Here is a 27022-nt window from a genome sequence, read left to right on the forward strand (position 1 = left end):
GGCCCGCCCCGCGATCCCGGCATCCTCTCGGAGCCGGACGCAAACGGCGTCCCTTCGGCCATTTTCGCTTCTGCTCCCGAACGGGCTCGACGGCGTCGCGTTTCGGGACTTGATCCCGAACTGTGGCCGAGGCCCGATTAGCCCGTCCGACAGCGCTCGGGCACTTTCGGACAGGAGGAGGCGGAGAGCCGAGGCTCGCTCGTGAGGATCCCGGCTCGGGACCGTTCGGCTCCGCTCGGCTCCTTCTCGGGCGGGCTCGGCTCCCGCGGGCGGCGGGTGCAGGCGGAGCCTGCAGCGCAAGGTTCTCTAGGCCGGGTCGCGTTGCGTCGGAGTCCGGCGGAATCGGCCTCACAGTAGGGGACCCCGATGACTGGGGACCACGGCCGACGCGGCCTTCTAGGCCCTGAGGAGGGCTAGCGCAGAGCCTCTCGGAAACCCTCGTGCGGCCTCGGACCAATTCGGACCGACTCGGCTCCGCGCTTCGGACCACTTCGGCCCCCCTCGTTTCCGGACTCTAGGCCTCGGCTTGGCTGGACTCGACCGGGCCGCTTCGTGCCGGTTCGGGCCCTGTTCGGGCGGCCCCGGCTCGGCTTGGCGGCCGGCTTCGGGCGGGCTCGGCTCAGCTCGGCTCGGTTCGGGCAGCCCTCCTCGGTCAAGCTCGGCCCGTCTCGGCCCGGCTCGGGCGGCCTGCTCGGGCGGCGCGCTTCGGGCTCCGTCCCGGCCTTCGGGCGGCCCCGGCCGGCGCCTTCGGGCGGGCTCGGCGGAGTCCGGATGGAGGACTCGGACTCGGCCGCCAAGCAGCTGGGCCTGGCCGAGGCGGCGGCGGTGGCGGCCGCGGCCGCTGTGGCGGCGGCGGCCGCGGCCGCGGCGGGAGGCGAGGCGGAGGAGCCCGTGCTCAGCAGGGACGAGGACTCGGAGGAGGACGGAGACTCGGAGGCGGAGCGCGAGACGCGGCGGGTGACGGCCGTGGCGGTGATGGCCGCCGAGCCCGGGCACATGGACATGGGCGCCGAGGCCCTGCCTGGCCCCGACGAGGCCGCCGCGGCCGCCGCCTTCGCAGGCAAGTGCCGCCCGCCCGTGGTTCCCGCGCACCTGTCCGCACCTGCCCCACACCTGCCCTACACCTGCCCTGCACACCTGCCCCGCACACTCCCGCACGACCTGGCGGCACCTGCTCCGCGCGCACTCCTCACACTTGTCCTCCACGCGCACCTGCCCTGCCCACGCCTGGCTGACTGGCACACCCACCCTCCCCCAGCACATGCCTCGCACCTACCTTGTGTGCCGTGTGGTCCCTGCACACCTGCCCCATGGGAGCATCCTGGCCCTGCCCTGCCGCATACTTGCTCCCTGAACTCCTTTCCTTCCTTTCAGTGCTCTGCGCTACTTGCAGAACCTTCTCAGCACCTGCCTGTTGCCTTGCGTGTCCTCTCCTCCTCTGTCCTGGGTGCTGGTGACACAGGGGTCAGACACGGGTCCTGTCCTGGAGGAGCCCGGGGTTGGGTGCATCTGGTCACCCAGAATCCTGAGGGCCTGCTCAGGTGTGACCTTAGCCCTGGGGAGCAAGGCATCTCACTTAAGTCTGGGAGGGCCCGCAGCCTTCGGGGGCAGTCCCCTCTGGCCTGTCCGTGGGGCCCCCATTTCCTCCTTTACGGATCTTCCCTTCTTCGGGCACCACCCGGGCTGCTGGCCCACGCTTTTGTCTTGCCGCACAGAACATTCTCATTTTCAAGGTTCGTGAGCCATGCCCCAAGGCGCCCTTTAGAGGTTGTGTCTCCCCGGGGCACCGTCCCGAAGGAGGTAGAGACTTTCCTAAGCATTGTTCCCTCCCACTTGGGCTCCCGTGTGGCCGGCAGAGCCGGGCACTGGAACCCCTGGGGAGCATCCTAAGGCTCTTCTCCCCGAGGGAATTTCATGGGTTTCAGAACTGGACAGCGGCCTCCCCACCCAGTGCTCCGGTTTTTCTGGCCCTGGAGGAGCTGCGTGGGGCCTGCAGCCCGTTCTCTCACTGCCCCGGTGCCTGTGGTCTGTCCGGGATCCTCGCAAAAGGCAGGGAAAGAAGGCTTTGTGGCCCTTAAAGGGTTCCATTTTCATTGCTAAACTCTGGCTTAAAGTTGAGATCTTGGATGGTGAAGTTTTTCTTCAGCTTTGTGTTGTTTTTGCACGGGTTTTTCTGAATGCAGAAAGGGAATGTGATGCTATTCACACGTTGGAGACACGTATTGACATCACGTGTTTCTTTCCTGCAGAGTTTTATCCTTGTGTTTTTCCAGTGTGTTAAAACTTGTTGGTTGTGAATTATCGAGGCCAGGTGATTCCCGGGTTTCTGTAACTCAGCAGGACAGGGTGCTGGCTTGAGGCTGCCTCCTGGGCTGCTGGCGAGCTCTTTAGACCTGAGCTTGTGTTCAGACCCCTCGGGCCCAGGCTCCCTGGGACACGGTGGAGGAGACAGATGGGGAGCAGGTGTTTTTAGAGCAGTTTAAGTGAGCTCGGGCTGATGGAATGTGCAGGACTCTCGGTCAGTTTGAGCACCTCCCCCAGGCCACAGGCGCTCTAGGTTTGGGACATTCCGGAAGGCAGCGCCACCCCTGGTGGCTGGGGGAGCATCAAGGGAGGGCTGTCCGGGGCAGCCCATCAGGAGTGGGCCATGGGCAGTGGGGGGAGCACGGGGGGCGGGGCGCGGCGGCGCCCCCGTGTACAGACGCTGCTAGGAGGGGCCGGGCTTAGAGTTGGGGGGCGCGTGGGGTGGGCACAGGCAGGTCTGCCGCTTTTCAGGAGGAAGAGGTCCGTGGCAGGTAAGGGTGAAGGAAGGGGAGGGAGGGATAGACATGAGCCTTCCTGCACTGACCTGCAGGAGAGGGGCCAGGAGGATCCCCACCCGGAAGGGAGGGAACTCTAGGATTTTAGGGGCCTCTTTGGGGTATGGTTTTAAGTAGAAGGGAGCGAGATGCCAGGGCAGAGCTGTGGCCAGCTCAGTGGGTGCGTGAGGGCAGGCGTGCCCTGTGGTCTACACTGTGCGTGGCAGGCTCTGTGGAGAGGGAGAGGTGGCCTTTTGTCCTTGGAAGGACCAGGTCATCAGACTGGTCTAGAAACGTTGGTCGGGCGTTTCGTGTACAGCGTGAGGCCTCCCACGGTAGCTCAGGTACTTGACCTGGACCCACCGTGGGCTGCCCCCCACCCTCGCCCTGTCCCCAGTGGCCTTTGGCTGGGCCCTGAGTGAGGCTCCTGTGTTGCAGAGGTGACCACCGTGACAGTGGCCAACGTGGGCGCCTCGGCGGACAATGTCTTCACCACGTCGGTGGCGAACGCCGCCTCGCTCTCGGGCCACGTGCTGGTAAGCCGCCACGGGAGCGCTTCCGGCCCCGAGGGGGGTGGCCCGTCCCCCAGAGACCCTGAGCCTGCCCTGTGCCGACTGCCTGGGGAGGGGAGGGGAGGGGAGATCTCACGGTTTCCTTCTAGCCTGGATCACGCACCTGGGACGCTGTACACCTGAAAGCAAAGTGGTTGTTACTGAGGTAGTGACAGACAGAAAAGTGTTGCTCCTGAGTGTAAGGGCAGCAGGTTGGTGAAGGGCTCAGGGGTGCAGATCTAAGAGTCTTGGTTTATTTCTTCTGGTATCAGGATGCACGCAAGCTGATAGCCAGGCAGTGACGTGGTGCCTCTGGCCGGTGTCCTGCCTGACAGCAGACTCTGTCACGTTCTCGTTTTCTAGGAGGGGCTGGAGCCAGAGGGTCGGGGAGTTAGGGGCGGCCCCAAGTCAGCGGGCTCTGAGGACAAGAAGACCCAGAAACTAGTGTGATCCTTCTGGAAACTGACAAGGAGAGGGGGTCTCGAGTATCGACATGTCTCACATGCCTTCGTGAGAAAAATACTTTGCGGTTCTCGAAGGAACGCAAAGCGTTCTGTGGTTCCGGTCGAGAGCTGTACGAGTGCAGTGATTCAGGTGCAGGCAGTGTAGACGCCCTTACTGAGGCGTTGACCCTGCAGGCCTGTGAGAGCAGGCCAGGTGTGTGCATGCGCACGCCGGGTGGAGGGCCCGCAATCCCACGATAAACTTCTACTCACCTCCCCTGGTTTGAAGGCCACATTTTCAGATGTAAGAAAAGGTCTTTGTCTTAGTTTTATCCTCAGCGTGAAAGCACGAGAGTGTCCCAGGCCTTGGTGTGGACGGGGTGCGCCGGGGTCTCTAGTCCACTCCAGGGCTGTCTGAGTGAGGCCATGAGCGTGTGCCTGTGGGCAGTTGGGGTGGGCTTAGCGCCCGCAGGGATAGGAAAGGGGCATCTGGCTGGCCCAGAGGAGGCAGGCGCGGTCACGGCAGCATCCAGCCCCAGTGGAGAGGCATGTAAGCAGCGTGGCTTGGGAAGCCCTGTGTCTGGGTGGGCTCGGGCATGAGAAGGGGTCCTGCACTGGGCCTTGGCTGTGCTTATGAGCTTGGCCTCTCGGAAACCCTCCCCTGAGGCCTGCAACCTCAGAGGCTGCCCAGGCAGACGGGAGGGCATTTCCTGTTCCAGGAACACATTTATCCCTTAACTTGGACAAGCCATGTGAGCATTCGCTCAGAGCCATGCAGACCTAGTGTCGCCTCTTCTTGGCCTTGGCTCTGCATCTGAGAAGCATGAGGCATGGTGGGCCCCCCGGTGGCGGTGTCAGCTGGGACCTCTCTGTAGGACCGTGTCCCGGTGTGCAGGTGTGCGCCAGGCGCTGTCACTTGAGACCTACTGGTGTTCTTTCCCCCAGTCGGGCAGGACAGCCCTTCAGATCGGGGACAGTCTGAACACCGAGAAGGCCACGCTGATCGTCGTGCACACGGACGGGAGCATCGTGGAGACCGCCGGGCTGAAGGCACCCACTGCCCCTCTCACCCCCGGTATGCCCTCCTGCTCCAGGCCTCGGGGGCAAAACGCTCTGAGAGCTGGTGGAGTTTATCCTGGGGGTGAATTTTATCTTGTGGTGAATTTCAAATTTCAAATACTATTTAGTTTAAGTATAAAAAGTGGATTTTTTCAGGCAACAGAAGAGTTGCCCAGAGTTACAGGGGGCGATGCTGCAGAGCTGGGGGAAGAACCTGTTAGGATCAAGATGTTTTTTGTGCCTTTCTGTTATTCGGGGTGCGTACAGGTCTCTCATTTTCATGATGCTTTCTTTGCTCAAGGCCCTCAGTCTCCTCCGACTCCTTTGGCTCCCGGCCAAGAGAAAGGTGGAACTAAGTACAACTGGGACCCATCGGTGTACGACAGTGAGCTGCCTGTGCGCTGTCGGAACATCAGTGGCACCTTGTATAAGAGCAGGCTCGGCTCAGGTGGGCGCATGCGGGGTGGGCCCAGGTGTGCACAGAGTGGGCCCAGGTGGGCTTGCGTGGGGTGGGCCCAGGCTGCTGCTTATCGCCTTCCCTTTGCATCCCCCACTGTAAGTTGGGGCCAAGGATGGCCATAATGACGCATAAACTAGTTAAACGGGCAGGTCGAGGAATGGGGTGGCCCGTGGTAGGAGCAGGGCTGGACCATGTTCCCTACGGCCCTGGGTCAGCTGGGTGACCCGTAGGTAGAAGGCTCTGCAAGTGGGAAGACGTCATGAGCTCCGTGTGGGATATGGTGGAGTGTGCGGTGACCGTGGACAGCAGGTCGGGGCTCAGGCATGCGATGGGAAGCGCTACCTGCAGATGTGGGCTCGCCGTGGGGCACTGAGGGAGCGGCTGAGAGCAGGCAGGCCCGGGACACCGAGGGGGGGTGGGCGGGAGGGGAGATGGGCCTGGCCCAGTGTCAGCGGGAACTACAGCGGGTGGCTTCGTCCTTTCAGGAGGCCGGGGGCGCTGCATTAAGCAGGGGGAGAACTGGTACAGTCCTACCGAGTTTGAAGCCATGGCAGGAAGGGCCAGCAGCAAAGACTGGAAGAGAAGCATCCGCTATGCGGGGCGGCCGCTGCAGTGCCTCATCCAGGTACCCAGGTGCCGCGCTTCCCCACCCTCCCTGCTCAGAGCCGCAAGCCGCAGGCCCGGCTCCTGGAGCATCGGCCGCAGGGCTTTCCAGGGTTCACAGGCTGGAGTCAGATGCGATTCGAGTCCCCCGCTCACTTGCTGTGTGAGTTACGTCACCTTTCCATCTGCTTCCTGATGTTCCAGATGGGATGTTGAGGGTGTTTGCTCCACACCTTGCCATGAGGAGTGGATGAGGCAGCGTAACAGCTTCCGCTTGAGTGCGTGTGACTTTTGTTTATTTATTAACAGGAGAAAATCAAACGGAAGTTTAATAACACGTATACATGGGAGAGACTGAGGAAAACTGAGTAACTCTGCCTGTGACGTTTAATTAATTAGTTATTATTTTTTTATGGTACGCGGGCCTCTCACTGTCGTGGCCTCTCCCGTTGTGGAGCACAGGCTCCGGACGTGCAGGCTCAGCGGCCATGGCTCACGGGCCCAGCCGCCCCGCAGCATGTGGGATCCTCCCGGACCGGGGCACGAACCCGCGCCCCTGCATCGGCAGGTGGACTCTCAACCACTGTGCCACCAGGGAAGCCCTGCCCGTGACTTTTTAAAAGACACCTAACTTCTCTCTCCTTGAGCTCATCTGTGAGAGGAGAGGGCTCCTCGTTGCTGTTTCCGGTTTAGCTCTAGGAGGTTGATAGAGAAATCACGCCTACACTCCCTGGCAGGGGAAAGATAGATGCTGCCACCAGCAGAGATGTGTACGAGAGAAGGTTCTGGAAATGGTGGGATTTTACCTTCACAGGGGGATCGGGGTGAAACTGGTTGAGATCTGGGGCTGTTGACTCACTTCAGAGCCGACTTTCTCACGTGTTGCGGTACTTTTTAAATTTCAGGATGGGATCCTAAACCCTCATGCCGCCTCCTGCACCTGTGCCGCCTGCTGTGATGACATGACCCTGGTGAGTGGGCCCCTGCTCCCCTCAGCTCCTCTCAGAGCTGCTTCCATCTTAGCTTCTTCCTCAAATTCTGGGTTTTGACCATTACTCTGATGAGTGAGGCCTCAAGTGGGCCCTGGGGCTGCTCGAAGAACGTTAAGGGAAACTTTCTTAAATAACGGAAAGCTCCTATAATGTCACCGTTTTTTTTTTTTTTATAAATCTATTCATTTATTTATTTTTGGCTGCGTTGGGTCTTTGTTGCTGCGTGCAGGCTTTCTGTAGTTGCGGCGAGCAGGGGCTGCTCTTCATTGTGGTGTGCAAGCTTCTCATTGTGGTGGCCTCTCTTGTTGCGGAGCACGGGCTCTAGGTACGCAGGCTTCAGTAGTTGTGGCTCGTGGGCTCTAGAGTGCAGGCTCAGTAGTTGTGGTGTAGGGGCCTAGTTGCTCCGTGGCATGTGGGCTCTTCTCGGACCAGGGCTCGAACCCATGTCCCCTGCATTGGCAGGTGGATTCTTTAAGCACTGCACCACCAGGGAAGTCCCTATAATGTCATCGTCTTAACCGTACTTTTTTTTGTGGTGACAAGTATATATGTGCTGTTTTATGTTTTTCATTTTTAATGTCACGTTATAAAAAAACTACACTGAGCTGATTTATATAGAGAACTTTTAATGTCTTTTGAAGTCTTTTTTATTCTAAATTCTTAACTGTTTAAATAAAAGAGATATTTGCATTCGTTTGAACGTATATTGCTCTATAGCTTTCAAAGTGTGACACTAATTTGTTATATGTGGACTACCAGTTTTGTTTCAATGTTTCTATTGTTGAATATTATTTTTAAATGTCCTAAAATTAACTAGGAAGCTGCATAATGAGATTTCTTTTTTTATGGTTAATTAGCAGCAGCTATGGAAGAAAACTTAATTGGAGAGATGTTGTTGAGTGGGAAAACCAAATATTCTAAAATTGTCTAGTTCATGTGTAGATCACACATGAGTCTAGTAGAATGACCAGTAGGATATTTGTGTGAGAATAAGACACTTTTAAAGTTTGCTTGCGAAGATTGGTAGGTGACATTCTTGGAGATCTTCAGGGGTAAGAGGAGCAGAGTGGGGGGTCAGCCCCATCGGGAAGCATGGAGTACCTGGTACGGTTGTTTACGGTCACTCCAAACGCCGAAACCCTCAGGTGTCACCTGACGGCACATGTATGGGACGTGGGTACTGAAGCTAGAAACGGCCAGCAAGAGAACTCCGAGAAGACGTGGACCTGCGGGCTGGAGGCCGCGATGCAGTGAAGACGTCCTTCTCCCCACACTGGTCTGTGGGTTTAACACGGGTCTCTTCAGAGCCCCGGCAGGATCTTGTAGACATCAACAAGTTGATTCTAAGATTCATATCAAAAGGCAGAGGAAAGGGGTAGCAACACGGTTTTGAGGACGAAGACTACAAGTGGAGGAATCACAGCACTTGACTGTCAGACTTGCTGTATTGTTTTTGCGGCCAAGACCGTGTTTGGCAGAGGGGGACCCGTCGATCTAGGAGCAGACCCACCGTCCACACATGGACCTGCAGGTGTGGGAACAGTCGGACACTCACAGGCGTAGAAGTGACCCTTGACCTAAACATCACACTTTATATACACACGAATTCAAGATGGATCATACAGCCAAATGTGTCCAAAACTAAACTACAATTTGTAGAAGAAAATCTACCCTGATCTAGGGTTAGACCTTCGACATGGAACCAAAGGCACAGTCCATGAAATGAAAACTCATAGGTCAGACTTCATCAAATTGAAACATTGCGGCTTCTGCCTCAGGAGTAGTGCTGTGCAGGGCTCCAGGGACCCACTCCCCGGACGAGTAACCCTAACTGGTGAAGATGATAAAAAGCAACCACTTAAGGTCTCTGGAGATTGTCCTGGGGGCATACAACAAAAAAAGAAACACTTATCCAGGAGAATCCTGTGAGTCTGGCGTTCGCGTCAGGCCCTGCTCCCTCCCTGCATCCCTCCGACTCAGCCCAGGGAAGCTCCATCGTCCCGGCCCCGCTCGTCCCTAGGGTGGAGGTCCACGCAGCTGAGGCCAGCCGAGACCAAGCGGCTTGGCGAGCAGGGCTGACGGCCTGAGTGCCGTTTCTGCCCTGCTCCAGGGCAGCCCGTGGGGAGGAGGCCGGCAATGCAGGAGGGCAGCCGGCTCAGCTTCCCACCGGGAAGTGATCACCCTGAGAAGCCTCCTCAAAGGTTTGTCCTGAAAGCCACCCAGTACAGGAGCCTAACGTGACGATCTGACAGTGGAGCCGTTTGCAAAGGGTAGAGCAGTTAGGTGGCTGAGTCCAACAGCTGGTGCGGTAGCTGGGTCACTGCCGCCTGGAGGCCTTTGTCCAGGACTGCAGCCAGGAAGCCCTGGAGGGAGGGGGAGTCATCTGCACAGCCACTCAGTACAGCACCTAAAATGTCCAGTTTCAGCAAAAATTGTGAGACATGTAAAGGGCCAGGGATATGTGAACCACACAGAAGAAAAGCAGCAGACGCAGGCACTGCCCATGGTGGGGGCAGCAGACGAGGCTTCCAAGCAGCCTCTGTGTCTTCGGGGCTGAAGGAGACACGTCAAAGCGTCGTCAGCACGGGTCTCGGTCTGCGGGGGCACTTCAGGAGCGGGCGCTGACTTTCTCACAGTTGTGGAGGCAGGCAGCCCAGGTCAAGGTGCTGGTGTGTTCCTGGCGGGGCTCCTCCTGGCTTGTAGGCTCTCGCTTACTCAGCTGCTCCTACAAGGGCACTAATCCCGGCGGGTCAGGGCCCTTACCCTCAAGACCCCCGTTGCCTCCTTGCTCCAAATACGGCCACCCTGATGGTCAGGGCCTCACAGGTGGTCCTGAGGACACAGTTTAGCCTAGAAGGTGAAGGCAATGTCTCAACACGTGGAGAAAATCAGTAAAGGGGGGAGCCACCGGGGAGAGCCCGGTGGAGATTCTGGGGTTGACGCGTAGGACAGAAGCTCACTTGCGGGTCCACAGCAGGTTTGAATGGGCAGCAGGAAGGGCCAGCGAGCCCACAGGGGTCTTGGGCGTGAGCTGGGAGGCTCACCTGATCTTCACGTTTTCCTGCTGTTTCTGCTCCATCGAGGTTCTCTCCTCCCGCGTGTCGGGGCCTCAGGGTCTGCGGGGCGCCCCCTGCTCCCCGTGGGCCCTTTCCCTTCTCCTTCCTTGGTCCCCACTTGTTTTCTGTCTCCCGGGGATTCCTGAAAATTCGGTGTTGATATTACTCTCCTGTTGGAAGTGCTGTTAACTCACACGTTCTCTCTGAAAGTACCTTTTCTGTTATTTTAAGCCGTTTGGGGCCTAAAGGGAGCTAAGGGAGCTTTGCACGGTTCCGTCTTCTGGCCGCAGTCTGGGCATGTCTCCAGGCAGGTCGCCATTGGAGAACAGTCCCGGGTGGAGAAGAGTCCCAGGTGGCGTTTCCACGCATCTCACTTTGCCTCCCGCCCCCCCTCCCCCAGAGCGGGCCCGTCAGGCTCTTCGTCCCCTACAAGAGGCGCAAGAAGGAGAGCGAGCTGCCCGCCACACCCGTCAAGAAGGATGCCCCCAAGAACATCACCCTGCTTCCCGCCGCAGCCGCCACCACCTGTGAGTCACAGTGAAGCAGCTGTCGTCACGCGACATGCTCTTAGCGTGTCCTGCTCACGCGTGTGGCCGAGGGGTCTGGTTCAAAAGCAGGCACGGCTGCCGCTCATGGGGCTCCCTGGCCTCTTTGGTCCCGGCCTGTCCTTGGCACGGACTTCACTTCGCGCAGCCCTCAGGCCCTCTCGCCGCCCCGGGGGCAGGCGCGGCTGGGGCACGTGTAGGGAGGGCGGAGGCGGGGGAGGCGCCTGCTTCTGAAACCGGGAGGAGGCGAGTTGGGCTGAGTTGGGCTGCGGTGGTGAGAGAGGCCTGGGAGGCGCCCGGTCGCTAGGGGCTGTCAGCAGCCTGACGGCTCCTGCAGGGGAGGCGCCCCATGTCCTTGGGGCTGGTCGGCAGGAGGAAACAGAGCCCCCAGAATGCCGGGGGCCCCGCTGTGTTTTCTCTTCAGCTTTGACAAAAATCTTTTTCTTAATTCAAGCTACAAAGTCCTTCTTACGTTCTTTTAAATTTTATCTCTTGCCTTCTGACGAGACAGTACATCCAGGTGCTCAGGACACACAGCAGGAGCTGCGTCTGCTGGGGTAGGCGTCTCTGGCCCCCCCCAGGCACCGCCCCTGCGGAGGTGGCTGTGGGCCGGCGGACGCTGCTGTGGCCCCCGCGCACCCCGCCCCGACCCCTGGGTTTTTCTGCAATGTGCCCAGTGGGCCCAGCATGCGGTGACAGCTCTCCTGCTTTTCCAGTCACCGTGACCCCCTCAGGACAGATCACTACCTCTGGCGCGCTGACCTTCGACCGGGCGTCCACTGTGGAGGCCACCGCGGTCATCTCGGAGAGTCCGGCCCAGGGCGACGTCTTTGCGGGAGCCACAGGTGAGTTGTCTTAGCGCCTGGCAACGCGGCCCCAGCGGGTCGCTGGCAGGAGCTGTGGGGACCCCCGCAGGCAGGGGCGGCGGGACCAGGGCCTGAGAAGCTGAGGCTGCTCACGGAGCCTAGACGGGCGCCGCGGGGCAGAAACGCCCCATGTGCACGTGGAATGTTCTGGTAGCCGCCTCCGGAAAGTGAAAGGGAACAGTGGAAACTGGCTTTTGTACTGTGTTTTATTTCATGCAGAACATCCCAAATACTGTCCCTCTGACAGTTCACGTCCCCCACTTCCGCGGCTCAGGAGCTGCCCTGTTGGACGTGCAGCACAGCTGGGTCTCACGCCATCATGTCCCTCTCCCCTGACAGTACAAGAAGCAGGCGTGCAGCCCCCATGCAGGGTCGGCCACCCGGAGCCCCACTACCCAGGGTATCAGGACAGCTGTCAGATCGCACCGTTTCCGGAGGCCGCGTTGCCAACATCTCATCCCAAAATAGGTCAGTGTGGAAGAATTCTCCACGAGTGGCCGTCACGTGCAGAATCATCCTTCTGAAAGGCTTCCTAGGTGAAGTGGGGTGTGGGGCTTCAGGCCTGTGTTTGTAAAGCAGGTTTCACTGGAAGCTGCTGCTCATTTCTGTGTGGGGTGAGGCTGCTCACGTAGCGACCTTTGACCTGCAGAGCCTGAGATTCGGCTAGGCTCTGACCAGGACACTGTGCTTGGGGTCTGTCCCGTGAGGGCGCTCGTCCGGGTGGCCTCAGGTGAGAGGGTGTGTGCGTGTCTGCGACTCGCCCCGCCTGAAGCTTAACGGGGATGTGGCCCCACGTGTGCATTTTGAGCGATTTGTCACTGACGGCACGTTTTGGACACATTCTGTCAGGACACTTTTTTACAGGGAGCATCGTAATCCCAGCTGGTGGACCTTTGTGTTTTTTACAGTTTCCGCCAGAGACAAGACAGCAAGATAGAAATTTGTCCCCGAGTCCTAGAAAACGCCCCTTCTCCTTCTCCTTTTCTTGTCTCGCCGCGCTCTCCTCTTGCTGTGACGCCCCTCCCACCCTTAAAGCTCGCCTCTGTTCTGCCTCTTCCCCACACCTTGCCTCAGACCCTGGCCCCAGGCCCGGTGAGCCTCCTGGCCGGGCTGTGGCCCTGCTGACTGCGGGGTCTGGGCAGGGACTGGATGGGGAGTGCCCGCCCCATGCGGTCGGCCGTGCCCTGAGCAGGGCTGCGAGGCCTGGGCGACCCGTCCCCCGTCTGCTTGCTTGCTTGTTTGCTTGTTTCAGCGTGGACGCGTGGCTTCCTGTTTCATCCAGGGCGTTGCAACCTGTTGCTGGGATGATTTGTATTGGGATGGTCCCTGATTTGGCTGGCAGGGGCCCCGAGAGCGGCTGCTGCGTCCTCTGTCCACCCTGTCACGCTGCCTGCTTCCTTATGTCCGGGCCCAGGGCCCTGCCCTTGCGGGGGCGGGGCATGGCCAAGGGGGCAGGCGTCGCTCGTCCGGCTCCCGTGTGTCTCCTGCAGCCTGTGTCCAGTGACCTCCAGCTGGGGGCTTTTACACCGAGGACTCGGGCGATGCTACCGTCAGGTGTTCTTCTCTGGGAGGATGTTAGACATTCAGCAGCACAGCCTGGGTGTCTCTGCCCCCAGGCCCCCCGGGACAGGGGTGGGGAGCCCTTGCGCGTCCGCGTGTGCGAGTCTCCACTTCCCGTCCAGAACAGCGTCCCTTTGAGGTTCCCTCCCGCCTCCATGACTTTCTTCTCCAGCTGAGGGGACCCTGCCTCCTACATCCCTCATCAGCCCCCCGGGGACCACAGACATCCCCGAAGGCTTTCTGTGTGAGCAGAAACGAAACCGGGAGGTTTTAGTTCTTCCGTCTGCTTTACTTTTTATGTGATGTAACAGCCCCCCGCCCCACACTGGCTCTGCACAAGCTCTATGGTCACCTCACCTGCAGCTGTTGTGTCATCCATGGACGGGTGACTTGAAGGGGGGACCGTGGGTATGCTCTGTTCGCCACCCTACTTTCCCACGTTTGATGAGCGTGCAGAGGCACCTTGAAGCCAGGAGATGGGTTAAGTTCTTGTTGTGTTTTGCTTTCCACACGCTAGTGTTGACATCCTTGCCCGCCCTGGCGGTGCCTCCCTCCACCCCCACCAAAGCCGTGTCTCCCGCTGTGGTCAGCGGGCTGGAGATGTCGGAACAGCGGAGCTGGCTGTACCTGGAGGAGATGGTCAATTCCTTGCTCAGCACCGCGCAGCAGCTGAAGACGTTGTTTGAACAGGCCAAGCAGGCCAGCTCCTACCGAGAAGCCGCCGCGGCCCAGGCCAGAGTCCAGGCGGATGCAGAGCGGAAAGAGGTACCATTTGCACAGCGGGTCTGGGGCTGCCACCTGCAGAGCCCGCCCACCTTCCTGGGCAGGGGACCTGGCGGCCCACGCACAAGTGAAGCTTCTCTGATAGACAAGTGGCCACCGTTACCTGTCGGGCGTTTTTGTCCCTCACACGCACCAGCCGTTGTTTTTGAGTGCCCGCCTGTTGTAGATGTCACTCACCTGGTCAGGCCGTCTTCCTCCCGGGGAAACGGGTCTCGTGTGTTATCAAATCTGGAGGAGCGTCCTCTGGTGTGTCTTTGGGGCAGAGGTCTTGCGGTCACCAGCCCCTCCAGGCACCCAGCTCTGTGGCCGCACCTCAGCCCCACGGGGACTGGCTTCTCAGCCCCAGGGGAGCCGTCACAGATATTTCGCTGCTGATGAGGTCCCCGTGGTTCGGGAAGCCTGGCGCCCAGAGCGTTTCCTGCAGCACAGGGTCCCTCAGCCGTGTGGCGCCTTTTGGGATGCAGTCTTCCAGGTGATGTGGAGCAGGTGCCCAAGCCGAGAGGAGGTGTGTCCTCACTTCCCAGGGCTCATCTGGGGCCGGAGGAGGGCGGGCCGGGCTGCTTGGTACCCAGAGCCCTCTTGGGAGCGGCTGGAGGCGGGAGAACGGACAGTGATGCGTCTTCAGTGTCACTTTGGTTTGTAGGTGAGTCGAATTGGTTTATCTCCACCAAATCCATATAAGAAAAAGAATTTCAGTTAGTACTACTTTTTATAGGTAAAGGGGAAAGAAGAGCTTTTCAGGTGCAGTTTTCCTTTTTCTTCTTCTTTTTTTTTGGCCGCGCCGCCTGGCTTGCTGGATCGTAAGTAGGGGGCTCTCATTGCCGAGAGGCAGTGGATTGAAAGCCTGCGTGCATCTTTGATGGAGTTGCCTTTACTCTGCTGCGCCCCAGCCAGCCGCTCCGCATGGTCGCCTCTTCCTGCACTTCACTGACCTCCTTCATCTTCGCTTCTTTAATAACTGACCTTTGGGTCAGCTCAGGATCTGCCTCTGTTCACTCCTTTCCTCTTGACTGGAAGCTCTGTTCCTTCCTTCACATTCCAGTCATTTTGATTGTTGGACCTTTTGGGTTATTCACGGCAGAAGCTCTGAGTTCTGTTGGATTCTCTCTCTTCCCCTGAAAAGTGCTGGACTTGGTTCTCAGAAGCAGCTGAGCTCCTGGCTGGTCTCCTGAACTCTGCTGTGTGAGGGGGAGTCTGTCTCGGTTACCTCTGCCCGTCACATCTCTAGTCCTGGTCTGGGTCACGTGCGGGAATGCAGGCCCTTCTGGGGGCGGGGGGCACCAAGATCCCTGCTCAGCGCCGCCTTCTGGGCTGCTCTTTCTGTTGGCTCAGCCCCGTGCTGGCTGCATGGGGGCGGCAGGTGCCTGTGGCCATCTGTGCTGATCTCGGTCTCCCTTGGCTTCCAGCCATCTGGCAGCTCCATCTTCAGCCCTCTGCCCACCCCCCAGCCCAGGTGACCACGGCCCCTTGCTGTGGCCCCACACACCTGGTGGGCAGGGGAGGCCCTGAGGCTGCCCCACCTGCGGGGGGCCTTCCCCCTCCCCCCTCCCCCTCGGGATTGGCTCCACCACCCCCCCCACTCCTGTCCCACCTGCCTGGGCCTTTCTCCCCGCCCCTCCCCGGGGTTCAGCCCTGCAGACTGCTCTGGTCACCAGAAGGGCAGCTGCTCCTTCCTTTCTGGGTCTGGAGGCCGCACGCGCGGGGCAAGAGTGCGCTCTTGCTGCTCAGCTGCCGGTTCTTCAAACATTTAATGTCTGCATGTTCCATGTTTGTAAACAGTTTACTAGTCCTGTTTCTAAAATACTTGATCGTATCTGGTTTTTGCGGTTATAACCAACGTCTTAATCGCAAAATGCACTCATGTTCACACGTTTCTGATCATATACTTCAGAAAAGTCCCCAATGTTCATAACGAAAGGGCATTTTTTTCTTCGTTGAAATATGGTTCACATACTGTGGAATTCACACCTTTAAGGTGCACAGTCCAGTAGTTTGTTCACCAACTTGTACGGCCACCACCACCATCTGATCCCAGATCGTTTCCCCTCCCAAAGGAGCCGTCACTCCCCACCACCCGCAGGCCCCAGCTGCGCCAACCTGCTTTCTGTCTCTGTGGCTTTGCCAGTTCTGGATGTTTCTTGGAAACGGAGTCACACAACATGTGGCCTTCTGCGTCTGGCTTCTCCCACTGAGCAGAGTGTTTCCAGGGTCCGTCCACGTAGCCGGGTCAGAACTTCATTCCTGTTTATGGCTAAACGGTAGTTGTCGCACCGCATGTTTCTTCACTCAGCCATTGGTGGCCATTCGGGTGGTTTCTACTTCTTGGCTCTTGTGGACAGTGCCCTGAACATTTTTGCACGGCCGTTTGTGTGGACGTGTGTTGTCACTTCTCCTGGGTGCATACCTGGGAGCAGAGCCGCTGGGCCCCACGGTGGCTCAGGGTTCACCTTCTGAGGAGCCACCAGACTTTGCCAGGGCGGCTGCCCATCCTGCATCCACCACCGTGTGTGCCGTGTGCCTTGCCCACGGCCTCACCACCACCGGTCCCTGATGAGCACGGCGGGGGGGCGACCCTCCCTTCCCCGGGCGTGGCGAGGATGCCCCCTTGCCGAGACTCTGGGAGTGGAGGAGACCACAGTGTCCCCCCGTCAGCCGGCTGGACAGCGGGTGGCGGGTGGCTCGGATCTGGGGTGGCGGCGGCAGCACAGAAAGCCGGACCTCATCCCCGCAGGGAAGTGCAGCGGGAAAACGGCTTAACTTCCAGTTTTACGTGTTTCATTAATTTTTGTGGACCTTACCTTCACAGAACAAAATTACAAGTAAATTAGACACATCCCTTCCCCTCTGTGAAAATTCCCCAAAGACAGGTGGCATGAAAAAGACGGAGTGAGGCGTTTCCACCTGGTCGGTCCCGAGGTTACTTTCAGGGCACCGTGTTGAGTCAGCTGCGTGGGTTTTGTCTTTCACGTAGGAATAGCCCACAGTCATGGCCACGCTCATCCCACATTTAAGGGTCCAGGAGCTGAATTCCTGTTGTGCAGAACTTCCCCCTCGACCCACCGTGGGACACGTGCTGACGTGCGTGTCCGTCGGGTCAGCCAGGAGCGTCTGCCGCAGCTGGATCGCTGAGTACCCCACCGTGAAAGGTTGGGCTTTGCATTTCATTTGTAATTTTATGAATTTCTAAGGAAGAAATACAAAGTGAAATCCTTTTATCCTTAAAATCCTGTTTGGCGGAAGGATGCTCAGCCTTTAGTGAGGGGCTTGAGCCCACTTCCCCCGCCAAGGCATCCGACACGTTCCCACACCCGGAGCTTTGAAAATGGCTGGAGCTCTTACAGGTGTGCTTGTCCTCTCTCCGGAGCTGTAGGTGTGACGTGTCCTCCAGTAGTTTTCCTGTAAGCTGATCACATGGCGGGGGGGAAGCTAGGCATCCGTCCTGTCCGAGTGCCACCGGTGGGTGGACGCCAGTGTCCTTTCGTGTGTGCTGGTGTCACGAGGCTCCTCGGGTGACCTGGTTAAGTTGCTTGCAGACGTGGGTTGACCACCGTGTGCGCCCTGTGTGTTTACCCTTCGTGACGGCAATGTGTCTGATCCCTGTGGCCCCGTGATGACCACAGCTCCTCGACACTGGGTTCTTGGGAACCAGACTCCTCGGAGAGCCTGTTCCCCAGGATCCTCTGGGGGCTTCAGGGGGCTCGGGGGGCCTGAGAGGCCCCGACCTCAGTCACATGTGAGTGAGGGGACGCAAAACGTGTCCCTGAAGCAGGTGGCGGCAGCGAGAAGCGGCCGGCGGGGCCCGGGGGACAGTGAGCCAGGAGGCCAGGTGGGGAGCACTGGTGGCTGTTGTGGAGAGGCTGCTGGACACCCTGACGTCGCCAGGGTGAGACGGAGCCCCCCAGCTGGGTGGTTGGGGGAGGGCTGCCCCGGAGAACTCTTCTGGAAGGTCCTGTCCACGGCAGCCTCCTTAGGGTGCTGGGGCTTGGTGGGGAGGACCGGACGAGTGAGGCCCCGGGACCCCTAGGAGGAGGCTGAGCCCTCGCTCCCTGGCTCCCTGGGAGGGCGCAGGTGCTGGCGGCCCAGGGTGGGGAAGCAGGGCTGCCTGCTTGGACGCCGTCTGTGGAATTTCTTGAAAAGTCACGTTTTAGCCCTGCTGAACTATTAAGGAGATTTTGCCAGTTTTAACCATGGGGCATTTGTGTTGTGTGTATATAGTTAGCTCAGCAGAGATTAAACAGGGCGGAAGACCAGACGCCCTTCCCGTCAAGGGCGCTGTGTCCATCCAGCACAAGCCAGCCACGTGGCTGCAGGGCGCCGGGCCGCCTGCCCCGGCCCCGGCTGGGGGAGCGCGCGCACTCTGGGCCCCATCCCTGTGCTCTGGCCTCTGTTCATGCCTCCCGGCTCCTTCTCAGGCCTTCGATGATCTTCCCAACTTCCTTTTCTAGAGGGAATTGTGGCCCAAAGAGTAGCAGTGGCGGGCGGTCTGGGCGGCGCCTCTGGCTGCACCGCAGACGCTGTTCTCAGCGTTGGAAGAGAGCCGGTGCCCGCGGGTCAGTCCGGTGACACCTCTTCCAGGCTGCAGACATGCCTCCTGGCCGAGCCAGGGCGGGGGGAGGTCTCTGGCTTCTCTCTTCTCGTCAGCCCCCGACCACCCCTCGCGGACTCGTCTCACTCCAGGGCCCCAGGGCCCAGGCCCAGCACATGCGCATTTGGGGCAGGTCGGAGGGTTCCATCTGTGGAGTGATTGCCCCTTTTCCTCCCTTAGTCACCTGGGGTGGCGGTCCCCCTCCTGGACAGCGGTGATCTAGGAATATTTCCAGAATTCTTCTCCGTGGGGGATCTGTCCCTTGTACACTTGTTTGTACCTTTGTTTCTATCAAGAGGGGCTCACGGCACCCGTGTTACTTGTTCTGCTCATCCGGTTTGGCTTTGGCGGCTGGAGCTCTGTCGGCTCCCGCGTCCCTTGCGTGCCTCTCAGAGCACCTCCCTCCTTTCTGGTGGTAGAAGACGCTCCAGGCCCATCTTGGGGGTTCCCCGCCCCAGCCCTGGAATCGGCCGTTTCTCCAGGGAGCCTGGTTCCTTTATTGGAGAACGAATGCTCTTAGGAACCAAGATCTGGGCGCTCTCAGCTGGCAGCAGGGAAGCAGTGGGTCCGACCGATGTGTGCAGACACAGCCCGAGGGCTCTGTGGCCGTCCGTCTCTGTCTGTGTGTCAGCCAGCGTGTCTGAGCCAGATCTCCTGCCCCAGGTTAGCTTGGGTTAAGAAGTAATTCCCAAGGGGCTGTGTTGGGAGCCCGGGGTCGGAAGTTCTTGCCGCACAAGAGCGGCTCCCGCTCCAGAAGGTCTGCTCATGACACAGGCTCTTCATGCACTTAAGAGGTATTTATTGAGCGGTGGCTGTTTTCCAAGAACTGTGCTGGTGCCAGGAGCACCAACATGGCAGGTCCAGGTGAGCGGGACTCGCGGGCTCGCGGGGGACAGGGTGTGACACGAGGCCGCTTCCCTGAGGACTTCCAAGCTGAGAGGCAGGAGGGTCCATGGGGCCCCCAGCCTCACGGGCAGCCGCACCTCTGCTCCCACTAACTGTGAGACCTTTGCTCTCCCTGGAGGAATTTCTATGTGTGGTTACAGACTTCGGTTTTTTCCTGTAAGTATTTTGTTCTTTAAAGTAGGGACAGTGGACAAGCTAACTTAGTAGTATCTCAGAGTCCCCGTAATGCGCGTGTTTCCTGAAGCGAGTGAGGGGGTAGCGGGGGCTCAGGGTGGAGCGTGTCAGTCAGCGCTGGGCAGAGAAGGGAGCTGCAATCCAGAACAGGAAGCAAGAAGCAATTTGCTGCTTTGCATGTACTCTCGGGGGTAGCGGTGGGAGGCGGTCAGCGGTGTTAGGAACGGGCGTCTGGTGTGGCTCATGGGTGTGCAGGTCACACACTCACCCGCTGGCTGGGAGCAGGGGCCTGGCCTGCAGTCAGTGCAGCCAGGTGCGCCGCACAGCGTGGGTCACGGCTGCACACACCAGCGCTAGCGGTGCCACTGGAGTCCCCCTCCCTGGCTGGTTAGAAGGAGTGGCTCCTTCGCGTCTTGTGGGGAAGACACACAGAAGACCCACCTAGTGGAGCTGCGTGGCTGGGCCAGGGGTGCCTGGGCTGCAGATGAGGGTCCGGCTGGGGGCCGCAGGGCCTGACCGCTCAGGAGACGATCCTGACAGCTGAGAATCCTGGCCTTCCTCAGTTTGGTTTCCTGCACGTACTTGGTGGCAGTGAAATCCCCTGGTATTTGGAGCAAGGTTGGTGCAGCGGTGTGATCCGGAGCCCTGCTTCCCGCTCAGCAGTGCCCACCCCGCATCTGGGCAGCGGGGGGCGGGGACGCGGGTCAGCCTGTCCCCGCGACTGACGCCTGTGTCCTCTTGCAGCAGTTCTGTGTCAACTGCGGCCGGGAGGCCCTGAGCGAGTGCACCGGCTGCCACAAGGTCAACTACTGCTCCACCTTCTGCCAGCGCAAGGTTGGCCCCCCCCCCCCCCCGTGCCACCTCCGCACTGTCCCTGGGCTCCGGCAAAGCCCCGAGGCAGCCACACAGGCCGTGGCCATGGAGGCCGCTGCTCCCCAGTGACCTTGACCTTGTCGTGGTCAGTGCTCCCCAGCCCTGGACGCCTCGTCATAAACCCTGAAAGTCAGTGCGGTTGTACGTGTAGGCGTCTGATTCTAAGAAGATTAAAGAGTGTTCTGGAGTAGCAGTTGCTAGTTCGGGTTTTTACCACTTTTCTCACCCTTACTCAGAGTGAGGGGCCAAGCCGTTGACTGGGACCTGTGGGGTTATCCTCTCCTCTTAGAAACTTTCCACGATTAAAAAAGGTAACTTGGGCTTCCCTGGTGGCGCAGTGGTTGAGAGTCCGCCTGCCGATGCAGGGGACACGGGTTCGTGCCCCGGTCCAGGAAGATTCCACGTGCCGTGGAGCCGCTGGGCCCGTGAGCCATGGCTGCTGAGCCAGTGTGTCTGGAGCCCGCGCTCCGCAACGGGAGAGGCCACAACAGCGAGAGGCCCGCGTACCGCAAAAAAAAAAAAAAAAAAGGTAACTTGTCGGGTGGACAAATAGTAAAAAATCCCACCCCTGGTGCCTGTGACTTGGAGCTGCATCTGCGGACACAGCCTCTGCTGCGCAGGGGACCCTGTGCCTGGCGGCTTCCCAAAGCGCCCCATCCTCAGATGTCCTCGGGAGGGAGGTGGGCAGGAATGACCCCCAAGACTAGGGTGTGTGGGACGTGGCATCTTCCTCTGCGTCTCAGGGCTTCCCGGGGGGCTGCAGGGGTCAGCACAGCGCGGAAGGTGTGTCCAGGGGCTCCCAGCTACGCTCCTGAGCCCTGGCCCGTTCCCGGGGCGGGAGACTTGGGAAAGAGACCCGCAGGTCTGCTTTCCCTGGTGTCACCTATGGCTCGTGTGCTGAGCAGAGGGCCCGCATGCCTGCTGCGCTCGGGGACGCTGGGAGGAGCCCAGGCAGCCAGGAGGAGCCGGCGGGGTGGACGGGCTCCTGCTGGCTCGTGATCCGAGAGGGCGGCTGATCGGTGGCTCTTCCCTGACTGTGAACCATCAGAGGAAGATTCGTGGGTTTATTTCGTGATGGAGTCGTTTTAGCCAGATAGCACTTTGTCTAAATGCAAGCTGCAGTCTTGGAACCTCTCTTGGTGAATTGGGCAGGTATATTTCAGGTGTAACCTTGTTGACAAAGACTCCACTTCTTCTGTTGGTTGTGTTGGGTTTGTGCTCCTGTGACTCGCTGTCCTGATAAAGGCATAGGCTTTGGTTTTATTGGGTTGGCCACAAAGTTCCTTCGGTTTTGAAGTAAAAACAAAAGACACATTTTTCATGTTTCCCAACAACTTTATTGAACAACGTATTCACCGTTTTGTTCCACTACCTTCTGCCATTTTTCAGCCAACTTCATAATTCCATCTTCCCAAAACTTTTTATCTTTTTGAGCAAAGAACTGTTCCAGGTGCCTTTTACAGTCTTCCCGAGAATTGAAATTTTTTCCATTAAGAGAATTTTGTAAAGACCAAAATCAATGGAAATCCGAAGGGGCAATGTGTGGTGAATACAGCGGATGAATCAGAACTTCCCAGCCAAGCTGTAACAGTTTTTGCCTGGTCATCAAAGAAACATGCGGTCTTGCATTATCCTGATGGAATATGATGCGTTTCCTGTTGACTCATTCCAGACGCTTTTCGTCGAGTGCCGCTTTCAGTTGGTCTAATTGGGAGCAGTACTTGTTGGAATTAACCGTTTGGTTTTCCAGAAGGAGCTCATAATAGAGAACTCCCCTCCACTCCCACCATATACACATCACCTTCTTTGGGTGAAGACCGGCCCTTAGTGTGGTTGGTGGTGGTTCATTTCGCTGCCCCACGATCTCTTCTGTTCCACATTATCGTACAGTATCCACTTTGCATTGCCTGTCACAATTTGTTTTAAAAATGGAACGTTTCCATTACGTTTAAGTAGAGAATCGCATGCAGAAATATAGTCAAGAAGGTTTTTTTCGCTTAACTTATGTGGAACCCAGACATCAAAGCGATGAACAGACCCAAGCTGGTGCAAATGATTTTCAAGGCTTGATACGGAGATTCTGAGTCTGTCGGCCTCTCCCGCGTGGGTATAACGTTGATTGTTCTCAATTATTGTTTCGATTTGATAGCTTTCAACTTCAACTGGTCTACCCGACTGTGGAACATCGTCCAGCGAGAAATCTCCAGCACGAAACTTCGCAAACCGCTTTTGACACGTTCGATCAGTTACAGCACCTTCTCCACGCACTGTGCAAGTCTTTTTTGGGGGGGGTTTCAGCTGCGTTTTTACCTTTCTTGAAATAGTAAAGAATAATATGCCGAAAATGTTGCTTTTTTCCTTCAATATTAAAATGGCTACACAAAAATTCACCAATTTTGATAACCTTTTTTTTTTTTTTTTTTTTTTTTGCGGTACGCGGGCCTCTCACTGCTGTGGCCTCTCCCGTTGCGGAGCACAGGCTCCGGACGCGCAGGCTCAGCGGCCATGGCCCACAGGCCCAGCCGCTCTGCGGCATGTGGGATCCTCCTGGACCGGGGCACGAACCCGCGTCCCCTGCATCGGCAGGCGGCCTCTCAACCACTGCGCCACCAGGGAAGCCCTGATAACCTTTTTTTAAATGCACGCTGATATGACAGCTGTCACAATACAGTCTAACAAAATTGTTTCGAATGAAGTTAAAGACAATTAAACGCTACTAGAGCCATCTTATGGAAAAAACAAACTCTTTGGCCAACCCAATATTTACAAAAATCAGTGTACAGTGAAGTTCAAGAACGGTTAATTTTCACGTGGGATCCATCGTGAACCCTCGGTAGGACCTGAAAAAACTTAAGCTCTGGGCTCCTTGTAATAAATGGTGGTGCCGACAGTACAGCTTCTGGGCCTGCCCACTGTGCTCCCCAGAATTCTGTGTGCTCCCCAAAGACCTGGAAAGGTAGTTAATGTTACTCACCTTCTTACGAGTTGGACAAGGGCCATGAATTGTTTTGGCTTTTACGTGCAGACTATTTTCTTTGCAGATCCCATGTCAGGGGTGTGTGTGTGTGTTTTACATCTTCATCGAGGTGGAATACATACCATAAAATCCACTAATTTTAAGGGTGCGATTCAGTGGGTTTAGTAAGTTTGCATCTGGGCAAACATGACAATTTGGTTTTAGAACTTTCCATCACCCCCGAAAGCCCCCTCGGCCCACACCCCAGCCGCTGGCAACCACGAATCTCTTTCTCTGTAGATGTGCTTCTTCTGGACATTTCACGTAGCAGGAGTCGTATAACATGTGGTCTCCCGCGTCTGGCTTCCTCTGACCAGCGTGTTTTCAAGGTTCATCCATGTGGAGCCTGAGTAGCGTCCACGGTGTGGCTGGACCTCGTCTTGTCCTCCAGTCCTCAGCCAGCGGACATCTGAGTGGTTCCCGCCATGTGACTGTCGTGAACACTCACGAGCGAGCTCCAGGGTGGAGACAGGTTTTTGTTTGTCTCGGCTACATGCGTACATGGATTTGCTGAGTCATATGGTAAACTTGCGTTTAACTTTAGTAAGAAGCTTCCCAACTTTTCCGAAGTGACTGCACCCCCTCCAGTGGCGGGTCCGCCCGTGTCCACAGCGCTGGCTCTTGCTTTCTGGTCGTAGCCCTGCTACCGGCTGTGAAGCGACGTCAGTGCGTTTAGTCTGCATCTCCCTGATGTCTAAGGGCGCCGAGCATCGTTGTGTGTGCTGATCGGGCGTTGTGTATCTTTTGGGGGGAAATGTCTATTCAGATCTTTTGCCCGTTTTTAAATGGGATCGTTTCTCTTCTTATCGAGTGTGGAGATGTCTGTGTATATCCTGGATACAAGTCCTTTATCAGATACGTGATTTCCAAGTACTTTCCCCCAGTCTGTGACTTGTCTCTTTATTTCTTAATAGTGTCATTTGAAGGGCAAAAGTTTTTTTAATTTTGATGATTAAAAAAATTTTTATTATCTATTATTTTTTATTTTTGGCCTTGCCATAAGGCTTATGGGATCTTAGTTCCCGACCGGGGAGCAAACCCGGGCCTCCTGCAGTGGAAGCATGGAGTCCTAACCACTAGGGAAGTCCCAAGAAGTCCAGTTTATTAAAAAAACATTTTTAATGGAGATCACGCTCTTGGTGTCATCTCTCAGAACTTCTGCCTGACTCAAGGTTAGGAGAATCTCCTATTTTCCTCTAAAACATTTATAATTTTAGGTTTGTTTGTTTTTTTTTTCGGCCGCATAGCATAGCTTGCAGGATCTTAGTTCACCAACCGGGGATTGAATCTCAGCCTTGGCAGTGAAAGTGCCGGACCCTAACCACTGGCCCACCAGGGAGCTCCCTTTAAGCTCTTACTTTTAGATTTATGACCCATCTTGAGTTAATTTTTAGGTATGGTGTGAAACACTGTGGACTTGAGCCCAGCACACATGAAGTTTTACGTACTGTACAGACTTACAGAGTCAGGTAATCTACATAGTCAGGTAATTTACAAACTAAAAATTTATTCTTTCGAGTCTAAAAATAACAGGTGCTGGAGAGGGTGTGGAGCAAAGGGAACCCTCTTACACTGTGGGTGGGAATGTAAATTGGTGCAGCCACTGTGGAGAGCAGTATGGAGGTTCCTTACTAAACTAAAAATAGAGTTGCCATTTGATCCAACAATCCCACTCCTGGGCATTTATCCAGAGAAAACTCTAATTCGAAAAGATACATGCACCCCAGTGCTCATAGCAGCACTGTTTACAATTGGCAAGACATGGAAGCAACCTAAATGTCCATCAACAGAGGAACGGATGAAGAAGATGTGGTTCACACATACAATGGAATACTACTCAGCCATAAAAAGGAATGAAATAATGCCATTTGCAGCAACAAGGATGGACCTAGAGATTAGCATTCTGAGTGAAGTAAGTCAGAACGAGAAAGACAAATACCATATATCACTTATATGTGGAATCTAAAATATGACACAAATGAAATTATTTACAAAACAGAAACAGACTCACAGACATAGAGAACAGACTTGTGGTTGCCAAGAGGGAGTGGGGTGGGGGAGGGAGGGATTGGGGTTGGCAGCTGCAAACTAGTATCCATAGGCTGGATGAACAAGGCCCTAATGTGTAGCGTGGGGAACTACATTCGATATCCCGTGACAAACCGCAATGGGAGAGAACGTGCAAAAGAAAAAATGTGTGTGTATAGCTGAGTCACTTTGCTGTACAGCAGACATTAGCACACACTGTAAATCAACTAGACTTCAATAAAAAATGTTTAAAAATTTATTCTTTTGATATACAGGCAGACCTTGTTTTATTGCACTTCTCAGATGTTGTGTTTTTACAAATTAAAGGTGTGCGGCAGCCCTGCCTTGTCAGGTGAAGGTTATCATTTTTAGGAATAGAGTGTCTTTGAGTTAGGTTCGTACGGTCACACACTTAATAGACTGCAGCGTAGTGTACAAGTGACCTGCATGAGCCCCGGGAAACCTGAAATCTTGTGTGACTTGCTTTATTGCTGCATTTGCTTTATTCTGGAACTGAACCCGCAATGTCTCTGAGGTACGCCTGTAATGATTTGAAATTTTATTTTTTTATTATAAAAATAAGGCAACACGTTGTAGAAAATTTGGAAGACGTAGGACAGCACGAAGATAGGCAGCTGGAGCCCTGCCCTCCGGGGCTCACCGCTGGTCTCTGTTCTTCCGAGTGTGTGTGATGTTCATTCTTGTCATGGCTCACCAAGCCCTAACCTCTCCGTGCGTCTTGGGGTCCGTGTCTCCACTAACCACGCCCCGTCGGGCCCCCAGAGCGAGCCCTGCTCCAGGCCAAGTTCGGCTCCATTTCCCGCCCGTAACGGGCGATGGCAGCTCCCACCCTGATGGGGGGCATTGCGGGGCGGGGGGGTGGACGTCCTCCCCGACCTCCCTGGGGGCGGCGGCCTCCCAGCCCCTTTGTGGACACGTGGCTGGCTCCGGCGCAGTCCTTTCACTTTTGCGATGATAAGTAATACGGCTGGGCAGCAACATCGGAGACAAGTATTCCTCTGCAGGTGTGAGTGTTTTCGTTTAGATCCCAGGGAGGAAGCAGCAGGATCAGAGCGTGGACGTGTCTCAAGGGTCATCCTGGGTACTTGCCTTCGGAGCGGGTCCCTAAACAGGAGGGTGGGCGAGGCTGGGAGCCCCCTGCCCCGGAGGGCTGGCCGCTCAGCACGTGCACACCCACTCCCGGGCACAGCCTTCTCACTCTGAACCGTAACACGGAGTCTGTCCTTCCTTTCAGGACTGGAAGGACCACCAGCACATGTGTGGTCAGTCGGCAGCTGTCACCATGCAGGGGGACGACGTCCATGTCGCTGAGGGTGTGATCGAGAAGGTCACCGTGTGAGGGCTCGCGGGGCCTCTGTGGCCAGGAAGGAGCCCTGAGGACGGGGGCCGCTGAGGACGAGGAGGAAGTTGCTGGCCAGGTTACGAGTGGACGTCGCGTGACCGGCACCCGGGCAGCGCGCTCCTGCCGCCAGGCCCCGAAGCGGGCGGGCGGGCGGCCGGTGGGCGCGGCCTGGGCCCTCAATGCCGCTCGCGGTGCTTTTTTTATCCCTTGGATGGTGAGCATCCGGTCTTCCCTACGGGTGTGTCGTGTTCCGTAACACGCGTGTACATACATGTGTCTGTCAGTAAAGTTGGCGGCCCTGCCCCATGCGGACTGGTGACTCCAAGCTCCGACCTCCCCGAGGCCCCGGGGGCCCGATCGT

At 57.1% G+C, this 27022-nt stretch overlaps 1 protein-coding gene across 14 annotated transcripts; it reads left to right on the forward strand.

Annotated features, from left to right (window-relative positions):
- Positions 1-143: 143 nt before the first annotated feature.
- On the forward strand, positions 144-26973 carry DEAF1 (DEAF1 transcription factor). Of its 14 annotated transcripts, XR_004527738.2 has the most exons (14): positions 145-1060; positions 3237-3334; positions 4738-4867; positions 5153-5299; positions 5797-5936; positions 6820-6885; positions 10363-10489; positions 11019-11064; positions 11224-11352; positions 11713-11841; positions 13451-13698; positions 16688-16862; positions 20126-20215; positions 26554-26575. XR_004527738.2 is itself a non-coding variant. In XM_033861518.2 (13 exons), the coding sequence occupies exons 1-13, from the start codon at positions 772-774 to the stop codon at positions 26656-26658; spliced, it is 1755 nt and encodes a 584-aa protein (XP_033717409.1). In that variant the 5' UTR covers positions 147-771; the 3' UTR covers positions 26659-26973. The 14 variants fall into 14 exon arrangements, 8 of the variants coding, with proteins under 8 accessions (XP_073665505.1, XP_033717409.1, XP_033717412.1 ...); XM_033861518.2 differs by lacking the exons at positions 11019-11064; positions 16688-16862 and adding an exon at positions 26344-26400 and having other exon boundaries at positions 147-1060; positions 26554-26973; XR_004527735.2 differs by lacking the exons at positions 11019-11064; positions 16688-16862 and adding an exon at positions 23511-23792 and having other exon boundaries at positions 148-1060; positions 26554-26654.
- The last annotated feature ends 49 nt before the right edge of the window (positions 26974-27022 follow it).

Source organism: Tursiops truncatus, chromosome 8 (genome assembly GCF_011762595.2).
Source record: "Tursiops truncatus isolate mTurTru1 chromosome 8, mTurTru1.mat.Y, whole genome shotgun sequence".
In the NCBI taxonomy this organism is placed as follows: Eukaryota; Metazoa; Chordata; class Mammalia; order Artiodactyla; family Delphinidae; genus Tursiops; species Tursiops truncatus.

Bases quoted from the DNA above. Each gene is read 5' to 3' on its own strand.
- DEAF1 (XM_033861518.2), top strand. From the start codon at position 772: ATGGAGGACTCGGACTCGGCCGCCAAGCAGCTGGGCCTGGCCGAGGCG. The intron at 1,061-3,236 runs GCAAGTGCCGCC...CCTGTGTTGCAG, and splicing joins CGCGGCCGCCGCCTTCGCAG to AGGTGACCACCGTGACAGTG. The intron at 26,401-26,553 runs GTACTTGCCTTC...CCTTCCTTTCAG, and splicing joins TGTCTCAAGGGTCATCCTGG to GACTGGAAGGACCACCAGCA.